The following is an 18,578-nucleotide window of genomic DNA, read 5'->3' as shown; positions in this document are numbered from 1 at the left end:
CTTTGACACGACTCTCAACCAATTTTTATTGGCCATATATTGCATGCAGTTGTTAAATATTTCGCGCTCAATTGAGTTATCTTTCAATACAATAAATATGATACTCACGCACCCTACAGTCTCCTACAACCTCTACACACACCAAGAAAATAATGGGACAAAATTTTCATGGATTTGATTATCTACCTTCCTATATATGCAAACAAGACCATTATTTTGGTAGTTGTGGAATATATCACCATATTTGATCATTTTATCACACTTCCCATAGTCCATCAACTTCTCCCTTGACAAACATTTTCCTCACTAAGATATATCGCTTGCATGACACATTCAACATTATTGTTAATAATAGAAATATGAATTTTTATCAACAAATTATGGCGAGAAATGTTTAAAGCTCTTGTATGAACTCTCACGTTAGCAATTCCTACCTTCCAATAACAAATGGACAAATAAATGTAACACCCTACATTATTTATCTAGAATATAATATAGATAATCACAATTTAATAAAATGAAGCAACCTTAACAGTCGTTAGTAAAGTCATAAGTTTGTAAAGTATTACAAAGTTTTGTTGTCTAACTTAGGAATACAGACATCCCAAAAGTAAAGATAAAATCAAAAGAACTAAAAGATGCAAATAAAAAAAAAATGAAATAACAGAGGTGAGATGATAATCTCAACGAGTTCCAAAAATGGGAAGATGATTTAAAAAATAATAGTATTCATTTTTTGAAAACATAGTGACTGACTTTGATTCCAATATATTAAAGGGTGCATATACATCTTTAAATTCATAACTATGAATCAAGATCACCCTAGTGTTAGTCATCAGAGCAATCTTGACCTTTGAGTAAGGTTGATTGTTGGCCATGACCATATTTAGCATCCTAAATACTATTATGTTACTTATGTTACTTAGTATTCCAAATTGAAACACACTATAATTGACCATAAATATAAATAGTAAGAAAATATAAAAAAGTAATTATAATAAACAATTATCACATTTAATATACATACGTAAGCTTATAACAGTACAACACAAGAAAAATAAAACATACTAGTTTAAAGTAAATAATGGCAATTTTCGTCTATAAGACATGTCCATCGCTTGGAAATTTTTTACTGAAGTGAAACACTTCTTGTTTCAAACTTAGCTTAGCTAACAGGCCCTCTGATCTCCTGGCGATATTTTACAAAAATGAAATATTTTTTGTTTTAAGACTAAGCTTGCTTGGCGAGCCCTCTAGTCTCCTGGTGATATTGGACAAATTTCAACACAACATAATACAAAATTTTGCCCAATTTTGCCTATTTCATGCATACAAAACTTAAGTGTTCCCATAATGTTTTACCCATAACCTCAAACATAACATGATACCTAAACTAAACAAGATCAAACACTCACAAAGTCATAAAATAGAACCATTTATTCATGCAACGAACTATTATTTCATCCAATTTAAAAATAATCACCAAAACACAAGAAAATAAAAAAAAAAAAAACACAACTTTCTTGAGAAATTCATAATCAAAACCCAGTTTCAAACAAACTCATGAAATCTCATTTAGTCATGCATGCAAAGAAATTTACTCTCACTCAATTTAACCCCTCATTTTAGAACAAAACTCTTTTTTATTCAAATATGCAATACTACTTATATACGTGCAAAGAAGGTTTCAACACAAGGGGAAAAAGGAATTAAATTGATGTTTATCTCTAATTTGAATTTTGTTTACAGTAAAATAAGCATTTTAGTTTTTGTTACAGGTCATATTAATTTTTTTTTCTTCAGTTTTCTTAAATTCTTTCAGCGTTATAATAACTGTCATTTTATTCTTTTATTTAAATTATGGACTAAGTACATTTAACATCAACCACTTTTTAAAATCATAGACATTCAAAATCCATTCTCTAATTTATTATTATCATCTTTAATAGAATGAACATCTATGTTATTCAAAATCAATGTGGCTAAAAGGTTGGTTGAAATGTTACATTTTGCCAAACTTGGTTTTACTATGTTTGAGTTGCGACAACTTGACGATCTTAAGCTCTAATTAATAATGATGAGTTGTAACAACTTGGTGATATTAAACTTTCTTAACCAAATTCAAATAAATAATAAATTTTTTATCAACATCAATTTATCAGACTCAAGGTTATCAACACATCCACATTTTTTACCCAATAACTACGTAGTTTTGATTTCTCCATCGCACCAGAAAATATGTAGGAGTAAGATCACACTCTTGTCAAGCATATTAATTTTTTTTTCTCTCTTTTCTAAACACGCATTTATTTCAAAAAATAATTGATATTCATATTTAATAATAAGGAGAAATAAATATATTTAAGTTAATATTAATTATGTACAATTAATTATAAGTAACTGTATTTTAAAGGATGTCGTAGGGTGCTAATACATTCCCTACGCATAATTGATTCATGAACTCAAAATTTAGTTTCAAAGACCAATTTTTTTAAGGGTTTCCCAATGTTTTCCCTACTTTAAAATAAAAACTTTGGTGACGAGTCCATTGAATTCGATAAACACTCGAAATTTTAGGCCGCGACAAATTCAATACTCCAAATGTCTCACAATAATTGATTCATTTGCAAAAAAACATTGTCCTAAAATGAAAGACTATTTTAATTTAAAATATTTTTTTTTTCTTTCTATTGTACCATTTAATTAATACTATTTGCACTAATGTTATATCTTTCACTATGCATTTATGACATTGATAATGCATATAATTTGAAAAAAAATAGTACTCTCTCTTTCATTTATATATTTTTCTTAATTTTCATTCAACAGATACTAAAAAATTCTCATCTCTAAATATTTCCCTTTAGGAAATTCCATTTATACTATAAATGATTTTTTACTCTTGCATTCACCCTATAATTATTATTATAAAATATAATTAGAGTGGATATTTATACAAAGAATTAACCACAATTTTCATATTCATTTTAAAAAGAGCGTCTCTCGATTTGCTAAATCCTAAAACTTATACTCATTACTATTTAAAAAGGAGAAATACTTTGATAGAAGACATAAACCAAAAGGCTCTATATATTTTCTTCCATTCAACAATCACACAAAAAGATTCTCATATTTAAGGTTTTACCATTTTGAGATTTCAATTTTTGATTAAGTGATTTCTTACTCTAACATACACCATATAATATCTTATTATAATAAGCTAAAATTAGGGTGTATATTAGTTAAAAAAAGTAATGCTTGAAAGTAATTTGATTATTTGTCTTTTATTTAATATTCATTTTAGTTTTATCTTTTATTTAGCATTCATTTTAGTCTATTAATTAAAGATAAAAAATTAAAATAAATAAATAAATAAAAAGATAAATAATCAAATATATATTAAATAAAAAATAAAGAATCAAAATTATATTTAAGTGAACAATTAACTACATATTACATGCATGTTCCTTTCCTTATAAAAGGTGTAGTTCTAAGTTTCCTAAATCGTATGACTTATTATTACTTTTTAAAAAGTGAAAGAGTTTGATTGAAGACATAAACCAAAACAAATGCCATATTTTCTTCCCTCTCAACAATAACACAAAAAGCTCTGGTGGTATCTTCTTATATTTGCTTTCTACCTCTTATGGTATCCTTTGATTTCAGCCTCTGGTGGTATTTTCTGATTTTTTCCTCTGATGGTATTCTCTGATTTTTGCCTCTGATTCTGTTTCTGCCTCTAATGTTATCCTCTAATTTATGCCTGGTATCTTCTGATTTTTGCCTCTGATTCTGTTTTTGTGTCTGGTTGTATCCTCTAGTTCTAGTTATGGTTCCCTCTTAGTTCTTGTTGTTTTTATTTTTTATTCTTTTTGTTTTAGGGCAACAGTAGCATTCTCTTCCATCTTTTCAGTCTCCTTGCTTTTCACTTTTACAACAATACACGCCACATTTCTAACTTTTTGTTAGCCTGTTTTGCTTTTTCCATTTTTTCCTAAACAAGCTGAAATTTTTTTTCTTGTGTCACACCATCTTTCTAATCCTCTTTTAGCCACTTTTGTTTTTTCTTTATTTCCTAAAATGACTACAACTTTGACCAATTATACAAGCAATTAAAAAGTGTGTACATTTTCTTTTAGACTTAGATTAACAATTCAATTTTTCTGCAAAAAACAAATAATAATCAAGAACTATATTTTATCCCATATATACAAAGATTAAAAACTTTTGTTTATAAATTGAGAATAAATTCATTCTTATAAGAGTGAGAGTTTTTTTTTTTTTAGTTTTTTTTTCTTCTTAAGTTAGTAAGAGTATGTTAGTAAGATAAATGAAGCATGGAATGAGTTAAAGAAGAATACAACAACTCAAAAATAAAAACAAAGATACGAACAAAGCAAATCAAATCAAGGAGTATAACAAATATTCAACTTGTATGGTAAATATTCATAAATTCATCTTTGTAATAATTTTATAGTTTTGTTTTGTGTTTTATCTCTAATTTGAATTTTGTTAACCGTAAAATAAGCATTTTAGTTTTTGTTACAGGTCATATTAATGTTTTTTCTTCAGTTTTATTAAATTCTTTTAGCGTTATTATAACTGTCATCTTATTCTTTTATTTAAATTATGGACTAAGTACATTTAACATCAACCACTTTTTAAAATCATAGACATTCAAAATTCATTCTCCAATTTATTATTATCATCTTTAGTAGAATGAACATCTTTGTTATTCAAAATCAATGTGGCTAAAATGTTGGTTGAGTTGTTACATTTTGCAAAACTTAGTTTTACTACATCTGAATTGCGACAACTTGACGATCTTAAGCTCTAATAAATAATTATGAGTTGTAATAACTTGGTGATATTAAACTTTCTTAACCAAATTCAAATAAATAATAAACTTTCTCATCAAAATCAACTTATCAGACTCAAGGTTTTCTTTTCTTTCATTAAATTAATAATTTCTTTTTTAGCTTATCATTTTATTGTAATCAAATACATTTTCTTTAAAAAGATACGTACTCTTGTCAAGCACATTAAAAAAAAATCTTTTTTTTTTCTCTCTCTTTTTTAAGCACGCATTTATTTCAAAAAACAGTTGATATTCATATTTAATACTAAGAAAAAATAAATATATTTAAGTTAATATTAATTATGCACAATTAACGTATTTCAACGGATGTCGTAGAGTGCTAATACCTTCCCCACGCATAATTGACTCCTAAACTCAAAATTTAGTTTTAAATACCATTTTTTGTAAAGTTTTCCCTACTTTAAAATAAAAAATTTGGTGGTGATTCCATTTAATTCGAGAAACACTCAAAATTTTAGGTTGCGAAAAATTCAATTCTCCAAATGTCTCACAATAATTGATTCATTTGCAAAAAAACATTGTCCTAAAATGAATGACTATTTTAATTTTCAATATACTTTTATTTTTTCAATTGTACTATTTAATTAATACTATTTGCACCAATGCAATATATTTCACTATGCATTTATGACATTGATAATGCGTCAACACCTAACAAATATAATTTGGTAAAAATAATATTCTCTCTTTCATTTATATATTTTTTTTTTTAATTTTCTTTCAACAAACACTAAAAGATTCTCATCTTTTAAGTTTTTCCCTTTAGGGAATTTCATTTATGCTATAAATAATTTTTTACTCTTGCATTCACCTTATAATTATTATTATAGGGTGAACAGTTGACTGCATATTCCATGCATGTTCCCTTCCTTATAAAAGGTGTAGTTCTGAGTTTCCTAAATACTAAGACTTGTCATTACTATTTAAAAAGGGAAAGTGTTTGATTGAAGACATAAACCAAAACAAAGGCCATATTTTCTTCCCTCTCAACAATCACACAAAAAGCTTTGGCCTAACTTCCTAATTTGAGTCTTTCTTTCCCTTCATCTTCTTCTTTCATGGAATCCTCAAACTTTGTTCTCAAACATGTAACCATTTTACTCTTTTTCTTCATTAGTTCTTCAATCTCAGCAACAACCTTCCCTTCCTCATCTTTAGACCGTATTGTTACACACACTAAATCCGCACACAAAAATTTCACTGCAGTTTCAGAATTTAGATTGATAAATAGAAGAATTTTGAAGGATTGTTCTGTTTTAAATCCTGTACTAAAAATCAATATTAGCTCAAATTCTCGCTTGTCCGATGACCAGTTCGTCACGGTCACGGTCACCGGCGTTTCAAACCCTTCCGATGGCGATTGGGTGGCTATGATCTCACCTGCAAATTCCAAGTAATTAAGAATTATGTTTTTAAAAAAGTAATATTATATAATAATTATTAACTATGGAAATTAAAATTAATTAAAACCAATTATATAATGCTCATGTTGTTTATTAATTTTCAATTAAATGATTTATGAAATTTGTTATTTTAATTCTATAAATGCAGTGTTGAAACTTGTATTCTCAATGAGTTCTATTATTTACAAACTGGTGATACTGCAAAACTTCCTCTGCTTTGCCATTACCCTGTTAAGGTATGTTCATGCACACACACGCTTTTACCCTGTTATATATTTTTATATTAATGCTATGCGGTTCTTTCTTTCTTCCTATGATATTAAAATAAAATTGGTGAGAGATGTTTGTGTAGTTTTGATCAACCAATAATATCTTTCAATTATTTATTTAACAAGATAATTAAATAAACCACGAAAATTAATAAAAAATGAAAACATAGGAGGAGATGCTATAAATATCTTTTATACCTATGATTAATAATATTATATTATTAATTGGTGTAAAACTTGTTTGGCAAATTATTAATTGGTTACACAGTCCATTTTCAACCACCTTATCTCCTGACAGGTTGATTCCCATCCTATCCTAATTTGAAGTTTTGTTTAGTTATATATTTAAATCACAATTTCATGAAAATAAATTGAAAGCCATTTCTATTATTTTGTATTGTCATAGGTTTAAAATATTTCCTTTAACTCTTCTCATAACTATTGAATTAATAATATAGAATCCAAGTTTAGTTGTTTTAGTTAAACTAGTGTATTTTTTAATAAAACTAATCAGTTATCATATATAACATACAAAATTAAAATTAACGATCAAAGGCTATAATTTAAACTATAAAATATACATATTATAAATTTGATGGTTCATGTTTTTGTCTATATAATATAACTTAAGGCGGTATATCTTACTGAAAATTTATTTCTTTTATCCTTTCATTCATTTACTACTATAAATATTACTTTTTAGGCATACTATAGACATGATTATTTTAGTTAATGTGAAATTAATTAAATTTGAATAATTAAAAAATCATTATTATTTAATATAATAAACTATTTGTTTTTGTCAATTTGTTGATCGTTGGGGTGGTATCACATCAAGTCATCAACCAACTTAACACAATCTTAACCGCTTCTATACAAAAATTAAGATAAGAGTACTACGTCTCTATTCTATAACAGCCACTTTAATAAAAAACATGTTTTAAAATAATATTAATTACTTTAATTGTCAAAAACAATTATTTTAAATTTTTCAAGATAGTATTAATTACACTTTACTATTTATATCTACTAATTAATATTATTTCTATTACTTCAAAGTTACTATTCTTATCTATAATAATGAAAATCAATTAAAAAAGTTAATTTAATAAAACAATTATGATATCTCTTTTATTTATTATTTTTTTTATTTGCATATTTAGGTCGTCAAAGAACTTTAACATTAATATATTTAGATATATTTAAAAATATAAAAAAGTTAATTTTTACTTAAATCGACGTTTAACCAAAAATAAATATAATAGTTTTTTCTGAATTGTCCATTTCAAATCTAAAAGTATAAAAAAAGTTCCTACCCAAAAGAAAAATTTATATTATATTATATAAAATTTATATAATTTTAATAAATACATATTTACAAATACATTTAATTATGTAATTTAAAAAAAATCATAATATAAAATATCATTTGTCAAAAAAATTTAAACATAAATTATATTAGCAAAAAATTAATTTTAATTACAGATATATTTGTAAAATAAAATTTATTTATAAATATATTTATAAATGTTAATCCAAACATAAACTTAGAGAACTGAAGCGCGGGGAGGCTTCATTTAAGTGGTTGATCATGTTAATAAACGCATTTATTAGAAGAAATTATCTAAAAGTCAACTACTCAGAATTCATTAATACTGATAATAACATCGACATTAATTGATCGTGCAATGTCGTAGGTAACCGCAATGAAGGTAGTATTAACTATTAAGATGTTATCTTTGTTGCTCAGACGTTAAATTTGATTTGCCAATCAGCATCCTACAACTGTACCATCATACACGTTTGCATTTCGTTCACAAAATTCCACACTCTCAAGTCTCAATGTGTGCAAAAACATGTACTTCATGTCACTTTGCTTTCCATAAAACTATACTACTTCCCTCCTTAATAATATTAATTAGAATTACGTTTTAAAAAAATATAATAAATACATTTAGTAAATTGAAAACAAATTTTTTTAAAATATTTTTTTTTTGTATAATTAAGGACATAAATAGTACAATATAATAACTTGAATGTCTTTAAATTCAACCACTCATATGATTGAATTAAGTATTATATAGGTGTTTCATTTGAATAAAATATAAGTAAAAATTATATAAAAAAGTTGAACTATTTAATTAAAAATTAAAATTAAATATATCAAATTTTTAAATATTATTTTGTTTGCATTTAATTTCAGAGTAGTAATTATCCTCAATCTATATGACAATATATATATATATATAAATATATATATATATATATATATATATATATTTTTAAAATATTTTTTTTTTGTATAATTAAGGACATAAATAGTACAATATAATAACTTGAATGTCTTTAAATTCAACCACTCATATGATTGAATTAAGTATTATATAGGTGTTTCATTTGAATAAAATATAAGTAAAAATTATATAAAAAAGTTGAACTATTTAATTAAAAATTAAAATTAAATATATCAAATTTTTAAATATTATTTTGTTTGCATTTAATTTCAGAGTAGTAATTATCCTCAATCTATATGACAATATATATATATATATAAATATATATATATATATATATATATATATATTTTTATTCTATGTATTGATTCCATAAAATACCTTATTTCAACAAATTAAATTTGTTCTATTTTATATATCATCTTACAATATTAAAAATATTTTTACCATTGATTTTTTTCTATTATGTACTCAAAATGTTCACTAAATTAAGCGATATCCAACTTTACTTGTTCTTGTAATCAGCCACACACAAATTAAAATGTTCAATCGCTTCATATCCAGAGAAAATAAAAAGCTCTTGCATAAGGTTTAGAACCACATATTCATTCCCAACACGTCAAAATCATATGAATAAATGCATATTGCATTTCTCTTTTAATTTCTCATGTGACGTGATTTCTGTTGGCAATAATATTAAAATTTAGAATTAAATGGTGTATTATTTTTTTAGTATTCGAAAAAAACTTAAAAATAATGTGTGCATTTTTTTTTTCGTATTATTTTTTTGACACGTTTTTTGCTCTTTATTATTAATTCATTAAAATTATTAAAAAATACATAACAAAATAATATAAAATAATAATTAATATTTTCAAGTACAATCAAATATTTGATAATTTCTTGACTCTTTTCTTTAACGTCAATCATAGTTTTAGTGCTGGTATTATTTTGACAATTTTGTTGAAGTCTATGCATTTAAACATTCAAATAGTATATGCATTACTAGGGATAGGAATACATCAGTTTGTTTAATAGAAATCAACGACCTAATATATATCAACTCATATGAAACTTCTTCATTAAGTAGTAATATAGAAGACTTAAATCTTTTTATTTTTATAAGCATGTTTAGCTAAAAATGTTTACTACATACTATAAAAAAAATCTTTTAAATCTTTAAGATTCACCTAATTAAGTAAATTTGAAAATATTTATGTATTACTATAATTATCATAATAGATTTTCTACTTTACATTAAATTGTAAATTTATTAACATTTTAATTATATTAACCTACATTAAATATTTACACATTTGAATGTATTATTATAAATTATAATTGAAATATGATATTATGTAAAGTCAAATTCTTTAAATAACACGTTAAATATCAAAATATAGTTTAATTTCATTCCTCTATTAGTTAGTTGGTCTATTTAAAACATGCATGATTATTTATTCAAATTTTTTAAAATGAAATAGATCTATAAGAAAAGTATTAGACCCTACTAGATTATCTAAAAGATTGTTTGATTGGATTCATATATAAATTTTTCTTTAAATTAAAACTTATAGCGATAATGAATTTGAAAGTATTGATATCCATCTCACATCCGAACTTGGTCTACTAATAATATTATTATTATTTTTGAATTTTATATTCATGTACATATTGAATATTAAATATTTTTAAATATTAAAAATTATAATATTCTTTTTATAAAAAATATAATTTTGATATTTTTGAATTTTATTATTATATAATAATATATATTTTATTATATTGATTATAATTAATATTACTTTTAAATTTATTATTCTTTTTATAAAAATATAATTTTAATATTTTTTTAATTTTATTATATTAATTATAATTAATATTATTTTTAAATTTATTATTTTATATATATAAACCGACGAGGGTCAAGTAGAAAAATTCGAACACCATCACAAACACAAAAGATAATTTAAATTTTATATCTGATAGGAGACAAATGTGAATTTTTCTCGAATCCAATGTGACGGTAAGAAAAGACAAAATCTGCCGTCATTCCATCTGGTTGCATTACTTAGAAATAACCCGCATATATGAGACTATCGATACACATTTTCACATCTTATTTATTTTTGTGTGTAAACACAGAATGGGACATAACACCTGTCCAAGTAGGGACATGGACATTGTGAAGCCGAAAATTGATGTCACAAAATGTGCTGTCCGTAATTGTCAAAGTGACATTACGTTCACGCAATATTTTTATCCATTTTGATATCAAAACATTGTTTCGGGCATATTCTTTACAAGGTATTTTTGGTGAGGTTGGAATAACAGCATATTCCTATTGTTTTCATATCCGACCTTTCTTCTGTTATTTATTAATTTTATTGTTTTACATATACACTTCTCTAATTCAATTATTAGAAAAAATGCATACATTTATTATAATTAAATATAAGTAAACTTCTAGTAATTAATTTCTATCCACATTTAATATTATTATTCTTTTTTTGTACAATATTATTATACAAAACTATTATTATACAAAACTATCATTAAATTAATTCATTAATTTTTTGATGAAATGATCATGGTAATTTATAAGGTTTGATATGTAAATATATTTCTTTTTAATATTAAACCCTAATACTTAAATGTACTTAATTACTCCTTTTGTCTTTAATTAATATTTCATTTTATGTGTTAAACTAATTGTATTAATAATGGTAATTAAAAAATTATAATAAATATGCATCTAGAATGAAATTTAGAAAGTTATTACATGTATATCACTTTTTGAAATATTTGTATATTAGAAATTTCAACTTTGAAGTTGAAATCTCAGGATAAATTTTCTATTACAAAAATTTATTTGCGAAAAATATGAAAATTGCAATTTTTCATATATGTTCCGTAAAAGTTTATGATTGACGATAAAATAAGTAGTTTGAGTAAAACACGTGATATAAATAGAAAGTGTATGTTATAAGATAAATTATAAAAAAAGATATAAGTAAAGTGGGCCATAAATAAAATAAAACTATGAGATATGGTTTGTTTATCTTTAAGGTGAAAAAAATTAAGATGAAATTAAGAGACATATGCTATTGTGATGATCAATGATATGGAAATGTACCATATATCTTGAAATAATGTTGATTAACTAAAATGTAGGCACAATACATGAAAAACGATCCAAATTACCTCAACTGCAAAACCGAAGAATGCAGTGGTTCAATAAAGTTTCATGTCATCAACATTAGAAGTGACATAGAGTTTGTGTTCTTCTCTAATGGGTTCTTGGACCCTTGCATTGTTGGAAGGTCAACTCCTTTGAGTTTTGCTAATCCTAAAAAGCCACTTTATGGACATCTCTCAAGTATAGATTCAACTGGAACATCAGTAAGTACCATAACTAGTACTACTATTCTACTTCAAATAAAACTAATTGTTATTATTTATATGGGTTAAATAAGTTGTTATTTTCTGTGAAATTTTAAATTTACGTTTTTTATTTTCATAAAAAAAATTAACATTTTTTAATTTTACAAAATTATTTTATAAATAATTTTAGTTTTTACTGAAACGTACAAATATATTTTTGAATAAATTTTTTGTAAATATATTTACAAAATTATAAAATATTCCTCCACAAAAAATGATATAAAAATTTAATTTTTAAGTGTATATTTTCGTCACATTTATCTAGAGATTATAGTGTTTAAAAAATTCATATTTAATGGATCGCAGGTTTGAAAAATTTAAATTTTTGTTGGAGAAATTTTTTATAAAGTTTTGAAGTGCTAGCAGAAATTAAGGATTTTTTTACTTTTGGTGTTTGTAGTTTTTATTTTCAATAATAAAATAGACATCAGAAAAAGGCATTAATACAAGTTTTTGAAAATACATTTTAAAAAATGATTATAATAAAATGATTGGTATTGCAGATGAAATTGACATGGGTTAGTGGAGACAAAGTGCCTCAACATGTCCACTATTTGGATGGAAAAACAGTTACTTCAACTGTCACTACTTTTTCACAAGCTGATATGTGCAGTGAGTAATTTACTTAATTATTTGTTTACTAAGAGTAATTTAGTTAATCAAGTTAATGAAATAGTATATTTTTAGATTGTTAATTGACAGAATTGTTGTTATACTGGTTTTATCTATGATTATATATGTTTCCATCTTAAATTGACAGGTTCAGTACTGCCAAGTCCTGCAAAGGATTTTGGATGGCATGACCCAGGATTCATCCATTCAGCCATTATGACAGGACTTAAGCCATCAAGTACCTACTCCTACAAATATGGAAGGTATAATATTCCATGTTAGATGCATTCATAACTAATTTTAAGATTATTTTATACTGAATCTCTATAGAACTTAAAATAATAGTATGAAAATAACTTAGCATATAGGTTATTTAACGAAATACTAGTATGTTTTGGTTTAGAACACGAGTCTAAGTCTTCAACGCCGTTAGGGTCTGTAGAGCTCTAATTTGATGGAAAACTTAATATTTTGGAATCTATGTTTGTCTTTCTCGCTTTTTGCACTTTATCTTTTACAGTGGCCTATTGCATCTAGGGTTGGCCTCTCATCTGTCGCAGGCCCAACCCTAATTTGTGTGTGTCAATGAGTCTAAATCATGCACATATAGTCATATTTTCGTGGGATCAGACAGTCAGTCATGTTTGTTATTGACCTTCCAAAACGAACTAATTCCTTAAGGATAACTAGGCCGGTTGTGCCCCAAGGACCTAACGAACTAGTACCGAACACATCCCCCAAGCGTCAAAGGGCACAAGTGCTTAGGAAGACCAAACATAGTAGTATATCTAAGTTGCAAATATTTGTATTTTTGCACAAAGTATTGCAAGAAATTGTGAGTGTGCTAATAAAATAACTTGATTTTGTTCTGATGATGGTGTAGTAACTTGGTTGGTTGGAGTGAACAAATCCAATTTTCAACTCCACCTGCTGGAGGATCAGATGAGCTCAAATTCATTGCATTTGGTGACATGGGTAAGACCCCTCTTGATGCTTCAGAAGAACACTACATTCAGGTAAATTACTATTCCAAATTATATAGCATTTATAATCCAAATGCATATTGAGATAAGACATTAGGTTTGGACTTCACCAACCAATAATATTGGACCCTATAAAGCATAGATACACCAAACACGATACTGACTTAAACACGTTGATATCAAAAATAATTTGAAAATTAAACTAATTGGATGAAATTAGTGTGTCAGTGTCATATCGATGTCAGACACTGACACTGACACTGTCGGACACTGTGACACACCTTCAATCAAAAGTGTCGGTGCTACTGAGATTATACCTATATGTATTGAGAAGTTTGACCTTTTATTTTCAAACAGCCTGGAGCTCTGTCAGTTATCAAAGCTATAACTAAAGAAGTGAACACCAACAATGTAAATTCAGTGTTTCACATTGGAGATATAAGCTATGCAACTGGTTTTCTAGCAGAATGGGATTTCTTTCTTCACCTTATCAAACCTGTGGCTTCAAGAGTTTCATACATGACAGCAATTGGGAACCATGAGAGGTATTGCATACACACAAATGATAATTTTGATTAATGATTTAAGAAGAGTGATCTCAAAATTGTTAATATCTCAAATAGTGAATCACCATTTTTGTCTTCAAAACTATAAGAATCGGTCATTTTAGTTCTTCAAATATACAATTAAATAGTAATTTAATCCCTTAAATTGAAGAATAAAGTTCTTGCTGTTAATACACAGGGATTATATAGATTCTGGTTCAGTTTATGAGACTCCTGACTCTGGTGGGGAATGTGGAGTACCTTACGAGACATACTTTCCAATGCCAACTGCAGCAAAGGATAAGCCTTGGTACTCCATTGAACAAGCAAGTGTTCATTTCACAATAATTTCAACTGAGCATAACTGGTCACCAAATTCTGAGCAGGTAAAATGAAGTAAATCATTATTTTATACTTTATTTCATATATATATATATATATATATATAATTTCTATTTTAATTAATTTATGTTTTTTTTCTTCCATTGCAGTATGAATGGATGAAAAATGACATGGCATCAGTTAATAGACAAAATACTCCTTGGCTAATCTTCATGGGGTAAGTGAGTTAGTTATGTACATTATTAGATCATATGGTTTCTCAACTTCACAAAATTTATTAAACATATAATTTTTATTTACAGACATAGACCAATGTACACTTCCACCAAAGGATTATCTGTTGGTCGCAAATTTACGGATGATGTGGAGCCATTGTTGTTAGAAAATAAGGCAAGAACATCAAGCTCCTCAAAACATATATGGTTATATATAACAAAAATGTTTGATGGACACTCACTTATTCGTACACCTGAGAGATCTAGTTAATCACGTACAAAAAATGTGGTTATAATTCAATTGATTTAGATCACATTGAAAATTGTGATTAATCATTTGAATAACTACAATTTTGACCGTCATTTGAATAACTATCTACTTAACAAAATTAACCATATTTTTACACGTGCTATTAATCAGGTGTCGTGAAAGTGGGTGTGCATGTATCATTATTGTATAATTCCTTGTATAAGAAGCTAATGTATTGTGAACATGAAACAGGTTGATTTGGTTCTTTTCGGTCATGAGCATAATTATGAGAGAACTTGTTCTATCTATGAGAGACAATGTAAAGCCATGCCTACAAAAGATCAAAATGGAATAGATACATATGATAACAGAAATTACACTGCCCCTGTACATGCTGTCATTGGAATGGCTGGCTTCAAGTTAGACAAATTCCCAAACAAGGTAACTAATTTTCCCTTCATATCACACTCTTATATATACTTAATCCTCCACTCTCCCCATATTTTTTAATCCTCATTATATAAGTGTCATGATTTAAATAATATCCTCATATTATTTTAGTTGTGGTATTTGTTTTACAAATATATTTTATGAACACCCACTTTTTCGTACGCCTGCCACACTAAGTTAACATATAAAAATATGGTTAATTTAGTTGAATAGATACTTAATTTAGATCACTTTGAAAATTGTGGTTTAATCATGTAGTTTAACTAATCATATTTTTAATCGTGATTTGAATTAACTATTTATTCAACTAAATTAATTATATTTTTACACGTGTTTAACCAAGTGTTTTGTGGTGTCCATGTATCATTACCATTTGTTTTACTCTAAAGTGTGTATTAACTAAAATGACACTTATATAATGAGACAGAGGGAGTACTTAACATGCAGTTTTAATGACTATGTTTATGTTTTACTAAGCAATAAAACTATATCTCCTCTTGTATTGGCAGATTCAGAGCTGGAGCCTTAAAAGGATTGCTGAGTTTGGTTATTTAAGAGCACATGCTACTAGGAATGATTTAAACTTAGAGGTTAGTATTTAAATACTTAAATTCCAACCTCTCTTAGCATTTCAATGTTCAAACAAGATAAATTGGAGTATCTAACATGTTTTCAACGAGAAGTAATCATGGTTTTAAATTGCGGTCCACAACGCAATTACGGCCACAATATTACAGATTTTTAAGTCTCTGTGACGGCATCACAACCGCAATTGACCGTATTTTCATGCAATGTAAAGGTTTACGGCGTAACTGTGACTGCAACTTAAAAACATGATTTTCTTATTTTTATGTTGGATGCATATCTTAAATACATATTAAGCATTATATACTTTTGCAGTTCGTGAAATCAGATACAAGACAAGTTCAGGACAGTTTCCGCATAACAAAGTGAAAGCTCACTAAAAAGAAATATAGAAGCTCTGATAAAGATAAGCCAAAACACAAATACACACAGGAAACATACAACGTTGAAGATGAACAAAATTTTAGTTGATTCTTTTACTATATATACATGGTTCGTTAATTTTCTCACATAGAATTATGTTTAGACAACGAATTATTGTTATTGCAACTCTTATTTTTCGTTTAAAATCAGGATTGAAATAATGATAACGTTTCACAGTATACATCACCAATCCATGTTCATTTGGTCTTTGGCTTTTGGTAAGCCTTTCTTGAGTTCAAGACTATTTTAAAATGAAAGAGTTTTGAGCCACGGCGAATTAAGTCTAATTTTAATGAGGTGATCAATAATTTTTTAAAATTAATATATTAAATTAACAAAATAAATTATAATTAAAATAATTTTTATTTATATATATAAAATATAAATTAAAACTGCAATAAAAAAATAAAAAAGACATTAGTTATTTAGAAAAGTAATACCCAATGACGTTTTAAGTAGTGAAATGATAATTAACATGGTCTTTTTCAATATAAATAACTAAATTATTTGTAAGAAACTAATTATTAATGAGTTATGTCTTCACAACTTTTATCATTAAATATATTTTATATAATGTTACAAAAGAGATTGTAAATTTCAAAACAATACAAATGAAATAAGATATATCAATCAAGTGATAATTTTTTGACTTTGTACTTATTTTAATTTTTTACTAATAAATTTATTTGATATATATATATATATATATATATAGAAAACTATATTTATTTATTTAAAAATAGAAAATTGGGATAGCTAAAGCTATCTCATTAATGTAAGAGACTATAAGTAGATTTTAAGGTAATCAGAATCAAATGCAATATCAGACTGATATAAATATTAGTTTAAAATTTAAAAGTTTGACCGAGATTGGACTTATAATAGTTAAATTATTTAATTTTAATGAATATTTAAACTAATAATAAATAAAAAATAATATAATATTTATCACTTTGCACTTAAAATTAACTTTTTTTAATATTTAAGTATTAATTAAATATTATATTATTTAAAACAAATCACATCGTTTTTTATTGATTAAAATATCAAAATAAATAATTAAAACTGTCAAATTTAAAATACTGAGATCACTTTCACAAATTAATAGAAAAAGACTAAAATTACAGTTAAATTAATTAAAATTATATAGGCAAATTATCATAATACTAGTGAAGTCAAAGTTTGTGAAGGATTATGCTACTAGGGACGTAGCTTGCTGCTCCTGGACATAAGTTAGTCCCACCTTGAAATATTTTGGCAAGGATTACAAAAACATATCGATATAAATTAAAGTGTGTACTACTACAAAATGCAATATACAAAATGACATTTTGTCATGATTTGGGTTAGTTGAGGTCTGCCACACAAACTGCAAAATTACATTTTAATTAGTTTAAATTCTTCAATAAAAAATAAGAGAAAATTCAAAAATTTGGTTCAACCAATAAAATTGATCGGATCTCTAATTTAGATCAGTTTTCTTCTAGTTTACCGATTTTTCCCTGATTCTATTGTTATACAATTTTTGGATTGAATTGGACCAGACTCAAGTCCGATTTCCAGTCCAATCAATTGAACCAATCGGTCCGATTTTTATTATCTTGATAATTATTCACTTGGTTTTAGACATGTGGCGTAAGATTCATACTAAAATTGAGAATATCTATGATATTAATATGGGATCCCTATTTAGCACAGAAAACACCAAAATTAATAAGAAAGGATAATTAGCTCAGATTGTTTAGGCGCCTAGTAGTCACAACAATATTGGAGCTTTATTCGTTTTTGTTTTTAATAGGAAAAATGATATTAATGGAACTAAAAAGAGTATTTAAACCTGCTTACAAACTAGCCAAAAGAATATATACATGTTACTGAGTTATCACACCAGTCCGAAAAAGTAAAACTAACTCTAGAAATTTTGATTAACGGAAATAAAATTAT

At 25.9% G+C, this 18,578-nt stretch overlaps 1 protein-coding gene across 1 annotated transcript; it reads left to right on the top strand.

Moving 5' to 3' along the window:
• Positions 1-5,772: 5,772 nt before the first annotated feature.
• LOC101503766 (probable inactive purple acid phosphatase 24) lies at positions 5,773-16,815 on the top strand. The gene is made up of 13 exons (XM_004506297.4): positions 5,773-6,272; positions 6,431-6,518; positions 11,960-12,187; positions 12,733-12,841; positions 12,990-13,104; positions 13,725-13,857; positions 14,182-14,369; positions 14,569-14,755; positions 14,861-14,928; positions 15,014-15,101; positions 15,429-15,617; positions 16,136-16,216; positions 16,527-16,815. Exons 1-13 carry the CDS (start codon positions 5,938-5,940, stop codon positions 16,578-16,580), a joined length of 1,863 nt encoding a protein of 620 aa, XP_004506354.1. The 5' UTR covers positions 5,773-5,937; the 3' UTR covers positions 16,581-16,815.
• Positions 16,816-18,578: the final 1,763 nt, after the last annotated feature.

Source organism: Cicer arietinum, chromosome 6, assembly GCF_000331145.2.
Source record: "Cicer arietinum cultivar CDC Frontier isolate Library 1 chromosome 6, Cicar.CDCFrontier_v2.0, whole genome shotgun sequence".
Lineage (NCBI taxonomy): Eukaryota > Viridiplantae > Streptophyta > Magnoliopsida > Fabales > Fabaceae > Cicer > Cicer arietinum.
The sequence above is the reverse complement of the archived record's forward strand: the minus strand, read 5'-3'. Positions and strand labels throughout refer to the sequence as shown.

What these genes read in the sequence shown, in the direction of transcription:
- LOC101503766 (XM_004506297.4), top strand. Translation starts at nt 5,938, where the DNA reads ATGGAATCCTCAAACTTTGTTCTCAAACATGTAACCATTTTACTCTTT. An exon ending in GGTCACCAAATTCTGAGCAG is followed by an intron (nt 14,756 to 14,860) that starts GTAAAATGAAGT and finishes CTTCCATTGCAG; the next exon opens with TATGAATGGATGAAAAATGA. An exon ending in TAGACAAATTCCCAAACAAG is followed by an intron (nt 15,618 to 16,135) that starts GTAACTAATTTT and finishes TTGTATTGGCAG; the next exon opens with ATTCAGAGCTGGAGCCTTAA.